We start from the raw sequence: 13,286 nt of genomic DNA on the forward strand, positions 1-13,286 counted from the left end.
TGACTTTGAACGCAGCATGGTTGTTGGTGCGGGCTGGTCTGAGTATTTCAGAAACTGCTGATCTACTGGGATTTTCACACACAACCATCTCTAGGGTTTTACAGAGAATGGTCCGAAAAAGAGGAAATACCCAGTGAGCGGCAGTTCTCTGGGCCAAAATGGCTTGTTGGGGTCAGAGGTCAGAGGAGAACGGTCAGACTGGTTCAAGCTGATAGAAAGGGAACAGTAACTCAAATAACCACTTGTTACAGCTGAGGTATGAAGACGAGCAGAAGAGCATCTCTGAACACGTGGAACCTTGAAGCAGATGGGCTACAGCAGCAGAAGACCACACCAGGTGCCACTCCTGTCAGACAACAGGAAACTGAGGCTACAATTTACAAATGGTGGAATGGGAGATTTGCATCATGGATGTTGCAACTGACAAATCTGCAGCAGCTGCGCAATGCTATCATGTCAATATAGACCAAAACCTCTGAGGAATGTTTCCAGCACCTCGTTGAATCTTTCCCACAAAGAATTAAGGCAGTTCTGAAGGCAGACAGTGGTCCAACCTGGTACTAGCAAGGTGTACCTAATAAAGTGGCCGCTGAGTGTATAATTCAAAGACCTGACATGACCTGTCGGATTAAAGTGGACTGCAACTGGGCTTGTCCTGTGTCTGATACCTACCAATAGTCTACTGGTTTTACCCATGTTGGCTAGTCCACCTCACCCTGATTAACCCGTCAGGCCCCGGGGCAGAAACGAGTTGTGGGCCCCAAGCAACTTCCAGATGAAGATTCAGATTGATCCTGATCAGGCTGCTCACTTTAAAATTGCTCTGTAATAAATAGGCCCTATATTTCTTGACAGTTTTCATCATGTTTATATGTTTTTGTAATCCTTTCATGAGCACTGCACTCTGACCTTTTTACATACAGTCTCTGACTCTGACCTGCAGTGACGTATTGTTAGTGAACTTCAGCTTTTGACCACAGGGCGTCAGGATTGGTCTGTGTATGGTGGTGGACCGACAGCCTGATAGATGCTTTCATATCCGCACATACACATCTAAAATAGCTGCATTCATTTTAACTCTGAAAAGGAATGATTTACTACTTTTTAAAATGTGAAATCTTAATATGGCAGACATCCAACACGCCTCCTCTCATACCTGCAGGTTTCCATGATATAATGATCTGATATCAGCTACTAACATCAACATTATTATGTTTTGTCCATATAAGACGCATGAGCTCCACACACAGGTTTTAGTAGCTATAAACACCATCACGATGTAGGGATCATCCCCTGACAAGGAAACTACCATTAATAACAATATAATATAATAATAATAATGATAATGTTTTTTTTAAATAGCCAGAATTCTAAATCACAATTGGTGTGATGTTATTGCATGAATATAATAGAAATGATTAAAATTTTAATTAAAAACATGAAAAAATAGGCCTAAAGAAATTTTAAAAATAAGAAATGATTTTAAAAAACAATAGATTTTGTTCTCCACATGTGTATTTTCTTGTCTAAAATGTACTTTTTCTTTTGAAATCCGTTTTTTTTTTTATATCTGAATGTGTCTCAGCTGAAACTACAGACCTGCTCTCTCTTGTTTATGTGGACTTCATACGTTTTTGCTGTTTCTCTAATAAATTCTCATGAAATCCAGTCGGTGTGTGTCGGAAGCGGCGGGAGGTTTCATTAACGCAGACTCCTCCACCACCTCCGTGTTTGCATAACACAGACTTGAAGGACAGGTTCAGAACAAGGTGTCACTTCTGATTGGTCCTCGCTCCTTGGCAAATTATATTTAATTCCCCGCTAATTAAAGCCTCCTGCCGCTCATGAAGACTTCTATCTGCAAACTGACCGTGAATGCAGCGCGAACAAAAGAGCAGACAGCTGATGGATAAGAGTCACACAGCTGATCTCAGGCCCGCACTGACTCACACATGATCAGTCTGAATCAGACAATGATGTGATGTCATGTGGGAGATATTTAATATGGTGAATCTGTATTTTGGAGGCTTTTAACAGCGCGGGTCATCAGGCAGATTTTACTGCACAGATTTCATTTTTATATTGTTTATTTTTGAACTCACTGAAGCTTATTTTAAAATGTATAAGTAAATCTAGATCTGTAATAATAATCATCATAATATAATATAACGTAATGTAGTCTAATAATATATCTGTAAATGGAAAACATCTGGAATTTGAATGTGTATTAAATAATGATATTTCTATTTGACCATAAAATATATTGCTCTTCAATATTTCATCACTATGGCGCCAAGTCAATAAACCATTTATTATCATTTGGAATTTTCATATTTCAAATTCGGTTAAATATGAAAATATATTATTGGTTCCTGTTATATTTTATTTGTTTTTTTCTTTTTCATTCCTTCTCTAATCATCATGTGACCCTTCAGGTTTTTTTTATTTTTGACTTTTTGAGGAAGATTCATTTGAAGAGGTTCTGGTAAGAAGGGGAAACACTGGTCTAAATGCTGCCAGGAAGAAACACGGGAAAATGTTTTAAGGGATAAAACTAAGGTTGAAGAAGTGATGAACGGCAGACACGTGTTTCTTGGTCGTAAATTTGTCCCCTGCTTTAAATCTACCACCGAGTCACTGCATGACGTTGAAGGCCTGTGTGGGTTTTCAGACAGTTTAGGATCCAGTCAGTATCTGGTTTTTGTGGAGGCGGATCCAGGGCGGTGGAGAGAGGGCAGGGGGAGGGGGAGTGGGGGAGGGGGGGGGGGGAGGGCTCCTCTCTCCGCTCTCACCCTCTTTGACACAGAGACTCGGGCTGAGGATGGCACATCGAGCTTAGCACTGCTGGACCGTTTTCTTTCCTGAACATCTGGATTTACATCAGCTGATCATCACTTTTCCTGGAGACCGGAAACTTGTGAAGGTTTCAGCTTTTGCGGATTTTACAGACTCCACTTTCTTTTTGCCGCTCCTCCAGATTGTTAGAGATCTCAGAGGAGGGAAGGAGCAGAGCGCACACACACACACACACACACACCCGGGTCTCTTATGGACGTTGGCAGAAGCGTGCAGCGCGCGGAGCGGCGCGGTCATCACCCTGCTGCCTGTGTAAAGATGCTGAATGACATTAAAATCGAGGACCGTCTGCGGACTGACGCCTGTTCTCTGGAGGTTATGATCGGTGAGTCCGTGTTGTTTGTGTGACGGGCCTGCAGACCGCCCCACGACCCGGTCTGTCATCACTAGAAACTGATTTTTACCTTTATGGTATAAATTCTTATTCCTCTTTCCACCCGACACTGCTCAGGATCTTATTTTATTTACTTTAATTTGATTTTATATTATCATATGATAACATGTAAGGCCCATCTTTATTTTTTTATTCTTTAGGCTATTTGCTTTTCTTCTTTATTTGTGGATTTTATTTTTTATTGGAGGCCAGACACAAAGTGAAAAAAATCTTTCCATAAAGGACAGTTTTTCTGCTGCAAGTTAGAATTAAGGACAGAAAACATGAAGTCCTTCTATTATCAGATAAAACACTATTTGAATGTTGTATCCTGTATTGTCCATTGTAACCTCATTTTATATTATTTATTTATTTGTGTTTTAGATGAGTTTTTGGGGCCTCTTTAAACAGACATGAATAATTCCAGCTCTATTTTTTTTTTTTTTTTACTTTAAACCATATGATACATTTTATAATTCAGACTGTACAAAATAGAAACAGAGGGGTTTCTGAAATCTAAATGATGAATGCTCAGGCCTGATGCTTCTCTTCATGCAGTCAGCGGGTAGAAGACAAAAAGGCTACATGGATCTTCACTATATCAGGGGAAAAACCAGCTCTGAGAGCACATGTAAATGTAATGTAAATGTCACATTCAGTGCAGCCAAATCTACTAGTGTTGGTTTTATTTAGGCCTTTAATGTGACACAGTGAAGGGAAACAGGCCCACAGTATAATTCAACCCCTCGGCTGGAGTCATTCACCCAAAGATCTACAGCCACAGTCAGACATCTATAACCTTAAAACAATGAAGGTAAACAGGAATTTATTTGTGCTGCTTACAGCATTACAAAATAAAAGACATTTAAAAATACTGATAGCATATGTCATATCAACAGATTATAATGAGGACGGCTGCTGAGAGCATGTCAAGGTGAACAACACTGCCGAGGCCTCAGAGGATGAATCTGCTCATTTGATATGATCATGTGATCTGCCATAATTTGATCTGCCAGATGCAACTGTTTGAGCATTAAGATGCTGACGGTGGTTCATTGATAGTAACTGAACAAAAGTGATGAAGCAGCAGGTACAAATGCTGATGATGGAGAAAACAAAGGAAGCTCAATAACTAATGAGACATGAGGCTGAACAGTACAGAGACATGTGGGCTCACTATTTGGCAAGCAACAGGTCATTGTTGCCCCATTTTACCTAATGTGTTATAACAGCTAATAAACGATTTATAAGTGTTAACAAGCCAAGTAACAAACTAGTTATAAGCCATTCGTGTATGCTTTATAAGGGGGGTCTGATTGTAAAGTGATACCTATTGATAATTCTGTAGCAACTGTCTCCACAGACTTCAGTGAGAACAATTTTATTTTCCTATCATTTGTGTGAACTGAGCCTTTAACACAGAGGACTCCGCCATGACACAGGAAACAGGCTTTGACCCGCTACTATATTAATACAGATGTAAAACCAGTGATGAATCAATGAAGTTCTCACTGTGCCGGACGGGCTTTGGTCTTTGGTCGTGTATCGTGAGTGGCCGCTCCTCTTTGTCCATCTCCTCCTGACTGACAGTCACTTCGCGGGCTCTGCTGTTGGTTTTATAGTGTCTCCCTCCTCTCCGGCAGGCGGGGACTCTCAGCGGGCCGTGTGCGAGGGCTGCGCGCGGATCATCTCAGACCGCTTCCTGATGCGGGTCAACGACGCGTCCTGGCACGAGGAGTGCCTGCAGTGCGCCGCGTGCCAGCAGCCGCTCACCGCCACCTGCTACTTCAGGGACACCAAACCGTACTGCAAGAGCGACTACCAGCAGTAAGAGCCGTCTCTCCTCACTTACACCGGGGCTCAGAGCGGCCTGCAGGGCTGCGGCTGGAGGGGCAAGCTTTGGAACAGCTAGAATACAAGAGAGAAAGAAAGCTTAGTGGAAGGGTTCATTACACACGATACACTAAAGATAAACAATATAGACAGAAAAAAAACATAAAAACCCACAAACTCAAGCCACATTCTAATCAATTTAAGCTGCCCACCAAAAAGAAAAGAAAAGCATTCACACTTGTGACCCTCAGAAACAGCTCTGTAAACCACTCTTCACAAAACCAAAAGTGAATTACACATTTTTAAATTTATATCAGCACTGTTCCATAATTTAACCCCAACAATAGAAACACACACACATGTCCCTTAAAATCCCTTTCAAGCCCTTTGTACAGTAAACCTAAAAATACCTCTGGTATTTGCTCTCATGTATTAAAAAGAACTTTTGCACAGTTTGGCTGTTTGGTTTTAGACTGTATCTAATCTAATCTGATTTGTATCTAAATACTGATCTGTGTTCAGATTTAGGTTCATTCTGCATTTGAATCATTTTCCATTTTCATCTTCAAAACAATCACGACAGCAGATCGAAGGCAGATGGATCTGTTATTATCTGTAGATTCTAACCCATAAATCATTTCTTTTTCACCTACAGGCCATGTGCTATTCTAAATGTAAATGTTCAGAATTCCATTACTTATTATTTTGAGCCTTATTTTTGTTATTGCAATTAACAAACAATGTAAATAATAACTCAAAAGATTATTTACATTTAAATTTAGTAAGGTTATTACTTTTTTCCTATGAAGTTATCATGAATTTCAATAAATGAATTAATCAACTCTAATATTAGGCTAGCAATTTAATTATTATTCTGTCTTATTTAATTTAATGAGTTAATTAAAGGGTTAATATTGCTGTTATATATTGATAATGTAACATAAATTTTACTGCAGTGCTTTGATATGAAATATAGAAAATTAGTATATTTTGTTATTTGTGAAATATGAGGAAAAAAGCCACAATACTCTCTAATCAACTAATCATCCAATTTAGGAATTAAAACATCTTATTAACATTAATATTAATATCAATATTGTTTTTATATGAAAACTCATTGTTTAATATGTTGACTCAGTTCTCAGTTTAGTTCATATTTATTAGGTTTTCATGTAATATCGTATATAATGAACTGTATAAGTCATAAAGTCGCATGTGTGCAGTGGTGATTATTTTAAATTGCACATCTGTATGCAGCTGTTGTGTTACAGCTCAATAGGACTGACTGGGTCACCATAGACTTTATTGGGCTTTAAAACTAATAAAGTGTACATTGTAAATTTAATCATTCAAACACAGTAACAGTTAACAATAAGAGAAGTGGCAGCACCGAGCTACAAGAATACGCATGATTGATGTGATAGGAATAGTTTTGAGGCAAACTGTAGGAAATGTGTGTAGACATGTTTATCAGGAATTTGTCATTAAATACACAAATATATACAAATGTTATAAACAAGTGAGGGAGCAGTAAATGTCTTTTGAAGAAGAAGAAGAAGAAGGAGGAGGAGGAGGTGTGAGCAAGAATCTGCTGCTCATAGAAATCTGCTCAGATTACAGTTGGAAGCCTTTGGTGTGGTTGTGGTTTGACAGTGCTGTGTTCATATGAGCATTGTTGTTTGGGGGGGGGGGGGGCTCCTGTGAGTGGGTGGTCTCTCTGTTGTATTGGGGGTTTTTCCAGACAGGCTGGGCTGCGTGCTGACAGCAGGCCGTCTGACTGTCAGATCATCTCTCTGCTGGGTGTCTCTGTGACTCGCTCTGCTTTTCTTTAAAGTCTTTAAACTCTCACTGTCAGAGCTTCAGTGTCACTGCTGCACGTCTGAGCTGCAACAACGGCCAACATGTACTTCTAATATCATCACGCTGCAGACACATCGTGGATTCAGCTCAGGAAAAATCACAATGCATTGCAACTAATTGTTTTAGATAGATAGATAGATAGATAGATAGATAGATAGATAGATAGATAGATAGATAGATAGATAGATAGATAGATAGATAGTTGATGATAATTTTATAAGAATCACATACAGGTGTAATAATTAAACCGTTCAACCTTTCAGAGAAAATTATTGTATTTTTCACTTTTTGGGATTGCATTGAGGATGTCTTCTTTAAGATTAAATCAAAGAAATCCAAAAACAAAAATATAGATAAAAAAACATATTAATAAAATATAGTTTGACAATGAAATTAGAGCAAGTAAAAAGGTCAGGACGACCCAGAGAGAAGATGGTGTAAGGAAAGATCGTGTTTCTTTAAGAACCGCCTCGCCTGGTTTTCTGAGACACCTTGTTCCAGATTTGAGGGGCCCTGCTTCCCAAGGCCTCATCTGGTTTTTAGTCTTGACCTGGAACCACTTCCAAAGACCAACCAGAGGAGCTCAGGCTGCTCTCAGGTCACAAAGAAAGTCAGGAGCAAATGCCATAAAAATATTCAAATCTACTGTTAAACATACAGGAAACTGTACATTAGTGTGGATAGATTGACAGAGTCTCTAAAGTTAAATTAGATACATACAGTGATAAAAAAAAAAGATTAAAAAAGACGGAAATATTGGTTCACTGAATTTTGATATTGATCAGAATTAAGCTTATTATTAAAAATAATAACTGTATTTCACAGAGAGTGTAGTGGAGATATGAAATACAATTTATCTCATAAATTTCCTGCTTGTATTATAGTGAAACACCGAACGCTAAAATATCAACATTATTGTTAAGAGACAAAGCGTTTGGCTTGAGGAGGAAATAATTGAGCGGGTCATTAGTCATCAGTGGAAGTACAGGTCATGTCCCAACTGTGCTGACCTCAAAATCTCTTCATGTCATACACATTTAAAATAAAAAAAACACCCCAGCATGTGATTAAAACAAAATCAATGCATTGGTATTGTATTTATATTCCATAATTATTGTTCTAGGATCTTAATGCAGCTGCTGTGAATAATCCACTGAGTGTGTAGCTTTGATGTGGCATCACCTCTGGACAGGAAACAGACCGATCTAACAGAAAATACTTTCATACGTTTGTCAATACAGTCCAGTCCAAATATTGTGATATATGATCTTAGTTTATTTATTTAGTTTTTGCTGGCTGGTGTGGTTTCAGGGGTTTCAGTTGATTGTTTTTTTTTTTTCAAATAATGTACAATTATATTATTGTATTTTATGTTTCAGGTATAAACCCTGCTGTCACAATTCAAATTTTTATTCATCACATGATTCAATTGATCACATGGTTCAATGTACAGTAAGCAAAGCAGTGACATGAGGGTCAGACTCGGCAGCAGGACAGACTGCTAATAATAAAATAATAATGATTTTTTTTTGTTTTCGATATCATGAAAAATATTACATACTGCGGGAACTATCAAGTGTTTATGTCACTGTAACAAAATCAATTGAATAAGTTCATATACTCAATTCGATTCAATTCAATTCTATTCAGTCCAATTCAAGAAACTTTATTTTTCCAGAGGCAATTTAAAGGGCTCATAGATAGACATTAAAAACAGACAAAATACACAAAAAAGAACACACAACCAGTGCAACACAAACTGTGCACATTAAGAAAAATGACAATGACATGAAAAAACAACAGTGCAAAACAATAACCTGTAATATTGTAATGAGACTAATAATAACACGGGGTCTTTACACATTTTAATAAAAAGATTAGCTATATTGGAGATAGTCTTATTGCAATTAAAAACTATGTTACTTATATACATGTACAGTATATGTGAAGTATATGAGCTTTGATAAAAAGCAGCAAGTAACTGTATAACTGTAACTACAACAGGGAAATATGATGAGTCAATATTAGGAATATTAAAATGACTAAAGAGACATTATGAGAGCGCTGTAGAAATTAGAGAAACAAAGGTATAGCCTATAGCCTGTAATCAATTTTACATATAGCTGTTACCTGGCAACCGCTGCTTTCTCACCACACCTCTAGCTACTAGCTACTCCCGCTGGATTCACTGTGTGTGTCAGTGAAAGGTGAGAGTTACGAGGACAGAGGTGTAACACTCAGTGATGTTCGTGTTTTGTGTCAGTGTCATTTGTGTGAATGAAAGAAGTTTAAGATTATAAATGTCTGATGTGACGATGTGTGTACAACTTAGAAACTTTTATTTTAAACATCACACTTCTCTCTCACTCCCCCCCGCTGAGTCTCATGACCTCTTGACCTCTTGATGCTTCAGGTTCTGGTTACACACCAGAAGCCTCGGCTCAAACAAACGGCCACAGGAAAGTCAGAAAGAAACAAACACCATCTGTGGTAGCCGGTGTTTTTGTGCCTCGGCTGTGGCGGTGGCAGATCAGTCTGTTTTTTGCGAGGTGCTGATAAACGATGTGTTTTGGCGTGTGGTTTGAAGGACTTGTTGACAGCTCAGCCTGCTTCCTACACACTAACAATCACTGCAGTGTGCTTCAGTATAACACAGACACAATCCTGTGTTAACTTAGAATTAGTCTTATTTGAATATTACTCATGTTATATTGTTCATTATCTGTTCCATATGTGTCACAGGAAGAGTTATGAAGTTGATACACATTAATAATCACTTAAAATATCTGTTTACGCTACAATATAATGTGCTCTACACCAGCTATAAACTGCTTATAAATGCTAAAGTATGAGTGGCACCTGCATGACTGCATGTTTGGTCCCTGTGTGTTTGCTACAGTCCTCGTTGTGCTGGTGTAGACTCTGAACACACACTACTGGAGCATCAGCTTGTTAGATCCACCTCAGCTCAGGAGCAGGTTCACAGATGACGACAGGAGGATTTCTCACAGGCTGCTGCCTCCGTGTTTCAGCTTCCTTCCTCCTCAGCTGCTCACAGAGAAAAAAAATGATCAGCAATAGAAGAGAGACGTCACGGGTGTAATCAGAGCTCCTCAGTCCTCACACACTCAGGCTTTGAGGCTCTGGAGCTTGTAGAATGGAGATGTTTATACCTGTAGTCTCAAAGCATTTACAGTTACATCTATGCCAGGGACATGTCCCAATGTCAGTTTTGATTCATTGTTCCCCCCGATATTTGACCTCCCCTTTGTGTTACCACCAAGGTCTGTGCAGCATCAGTTGCCAGGTTTGTTTTCTGTAAAATGTTGGTCATTATGATGATGAGTGACCGACTGGGATCTGGGGAATACTGGACTGTAGGTGTTGTTGACCAGCAGTATCACTAGTGGAGTCGGTGGTGAATCTGAATCTGTCAGTATTTATAGTTTAAAGGTCAAATTGAAAACATCTACAAATCGGTTGATATTATATTTACATTCACTCATTTGTGATGTGAAAGTGATGTGAAACATAACAAAGTTCTGTCATCAATCTAAACTTTAATCATCTTTGAAATGAGTTATAATAATATGTCTAGTGTTGTGTGTGTAGTGTTTGGATGAAGAGGCCAAGACCAGGCCATCGCTGTTTATTGTGACAAAAGAGGTCAATAGCAGAATTGATCAATTGTGATCAGGTAACTCAGCCCCTACACACATTAAATGACACAATTTGTTAGTGTACTACACAATAAATGAATGTAGTTGAACATAAAGGCTAAAACATGGAAATGACCACGATCACAGTGTCGTCACTTCCCTCTCCTATAGAGTACAACAGCAAAAAGGGGAGAGGTAAAGGTGGGAGACCCCACAGAAGTGTGTGTGTAGGGATACAGACACTGAGTCTCAAACCTTCCACATGTTGACTCTGGAGGGAGAACATTAATACAGATTATGTGTAATTATAATTTCACATATTGCTGCTGTATATTTGACTCTGTTACATGTACATGAGTCATTTTGACATGAGCATTATTCATACAGTAAATTGTTTGTCCAACTGATCTGTTTACTATTACTATTATGTCAGGCATCGTTTTATTCTGAAAATCCTGAGCCTAAGCAACACGGACACAGACAGCTGAGCTGCAGGCTCTCTGGTGAGCTCTGATGTCACAGGCACACAGACAGGTGATCTCACACAGACAGGTGAGCTCTGATGTCACAGGCACACAGTCAGGTGATCTCTGATGTCACAGGCACACAGACAGGTGATCTCTGATGTCACAGGCACACAGACAGGTGATCTCTGATGTCACAGGCACACAGTCAAGCGATCTCTGATGTCACAGGCACACAGACAGGTGATCTCTGATGTCACAGGCACATAGACAGGTGAGCTCTGATGTCACAGGCACACAGACAGGTGATCTCTGATGTCACAGGCACACAGACAGGTGATCTCTGATGTCACTGGCACATAGACAGGTGAGCTCTGATGTCACAGGCACACAGACAGGTGATCTCTGATGTCACTGGCACATAGACAGGTGATCTCTGATGTCACTGGCACATAGACATGCTTATGATGCACATGGACGTATTAAACGGTATCTTCAGATCTGATGTATTTTACATTTCTTCTCAGTAAAACTGATTGTGTTTTCAGTAGATTTCATGAAAACCAAATCTTGAGTTTTCTTTGTTGTGGCTAACGAACAGCTGATGAAATCTTCCTTATCAGCCCCGTGTGAGGAGATTGTGCCAACATGGTGCCACACAGGCTACTGCAAAGGATCTGTGACCATCCTCATACAAGCAGACACCATTCTCTCACAGTCTGTGGAGCAGCCCTGTCTCTGTACAACTAAACTGCAGCCACAAATATATTCTGTAGGAAACATAATAGCGGTCGTTCCCTTCTCTTAATGTGATGAGGAAATGTTAATTTATGTATCTGTTGATTCCGAACATTTCAATAAGATGTTCACAGATAACCAGTTTGTTTTCCACCAGAATATCTGATCCTGCGGAACAATATGAAGTTAAAATGTATATAATTGTCTGTGGTCTGCAGTCTGTGATTTCCCTAAAACATCTGGACATTGTAGTTTTTAACAAATGTTCCTCAAACAGGAGGAAATAGTGCAGTTGTTGGGGACTATTTTCAGCAGAGAATTAATCCACACTTCTGTAGTGAGGGTTTGTGGCAGCAGGATTGTGTACATGTGGTTGTCTAAATAAACTGCAGTGTGTGTTCACAGTAACGAAGGAACAGTGTGACAACAATGGAGCTCTGTGGCTCAGAGGAGGAAGGTTTTGGATACGAACACAATAGTATTTTATTAAAATGATCATCTGTCTGTTCAGCATGTTGGCTGAATGTTTATTCCATGTTCTCTCTTGTCTTGTAATGTTGTAATGACTGAAGCTGTTGTCTCTTCTGCAGACGTTTTAAGTCCTTAACAGTACACTGTGAAAGTGAATGCATTTTTTCTTGTGAGGACATGCATATAAATTATTTGAAGAAGAATGTTTATGTCATTGTGTTTCAGGAGCTGTATTGTATATATGTACTTATATTACTATAGTACTTTATGTCCCATTGTTGAAGCAGCAGTCTCTCAGGAGCCAGGATCCACATGTGTTTCCTGTCCAACACTTTTGGAAGTCTGTCACTGCACAGATTTGACCCAGCTGCTGTAAACCTTCTCACATCTAGGACCCTAAACTGCCACAAATTACACCTAGTCTATAGTGAAAATTAATTGTTCCCTTTTCTGCTGGGGACCCCCAGGAACCCCCTCCACGACCCCTGGGGGTCCCCTGACCCCACTTTGAGAACAACTGCTTTAAAGGAGTTCAAGGAGCTATTCATAAGTTTTGCTATTGCTACATAGCGAGGATTAGCATTAGCAGCTGTTTACTTACCAGTCTAGAAGAAACGTTGTGAGTTCAGCATCAAACTTCATTCCTTTACTCACCAACATCTGTCTCCAGAGGTGGAAACAAACACCAATGTTAACTCTTGTCTCTATCACATCTTTCCTTCTACTGAAGTTAGCATGCTAACCAGCTAGTCCTGGCCTGTCTCGTTACTTTCTGATAGCGAGTCACTTGAGACACCAGTTTTCCTGGGATTGTTCTCTCTCTTTTTGTCCCAGTTTTTGTGAAAAAGCACTTCTATTTTAGAATTTCATAGTTTCAAATAAAACCTTTTGTTTGGTTTTGTTTCCTTACACTGCATCTCTGTTTTCTTTCTTGGTTTTATGTAAAATCCTGTGTCCGTAAACGTGTGAAAACAGGTACAACAGTGCCTAATTTACCTTATTACCTCGTAACTGCCGCCCATCCACGTCCAT

General features: G+C 39.3%; 1 protein-coding gene across 1 annotated transcript in view; it reads left to right on the plus strand.

Annotated features, from left to right (window-relative positions):
• Positions 1–2,801: 2,801 nt before the first annotated feature.
• The window catches only part of LOC130186093 (LIM homeobox transcription factor 1-beta-like), a 53,976-nt gene continuing 43,491 nt past the window's right edge, over positions 2,802–13,286 (plus strand). Inside the window, exons 1-2 of the mRNA XM_056402827.1 lie at positions 2,802–3,181; positions 4,873–5,056. Coding sequence (XP_056258802.1) covers positions 3,049–3,181; positions 4,873–5,056 — 317 coding nt within the window. The 5' untranslated portion in view covers positions 2,802–3,048. The remainder of the gene's footprint in view (positions 3,182–4,872; positions 5,057–13,286) is intronic.

This window comes from Seriola aureovittata, chromosome 18 (assembly GCF_021018895.1).
Source record: "Seriola aureovittata isolate HTS-2021-v1 ecotype China chromosome 18, ASM2101889v1, whole genome shotgun sequence".
Lineage (NCBI taxonomy): Eukaryota > Metazoa > Chordata > Actinopteri > Carangiformes > Carangidae > Seriola > Seriola aureovittata.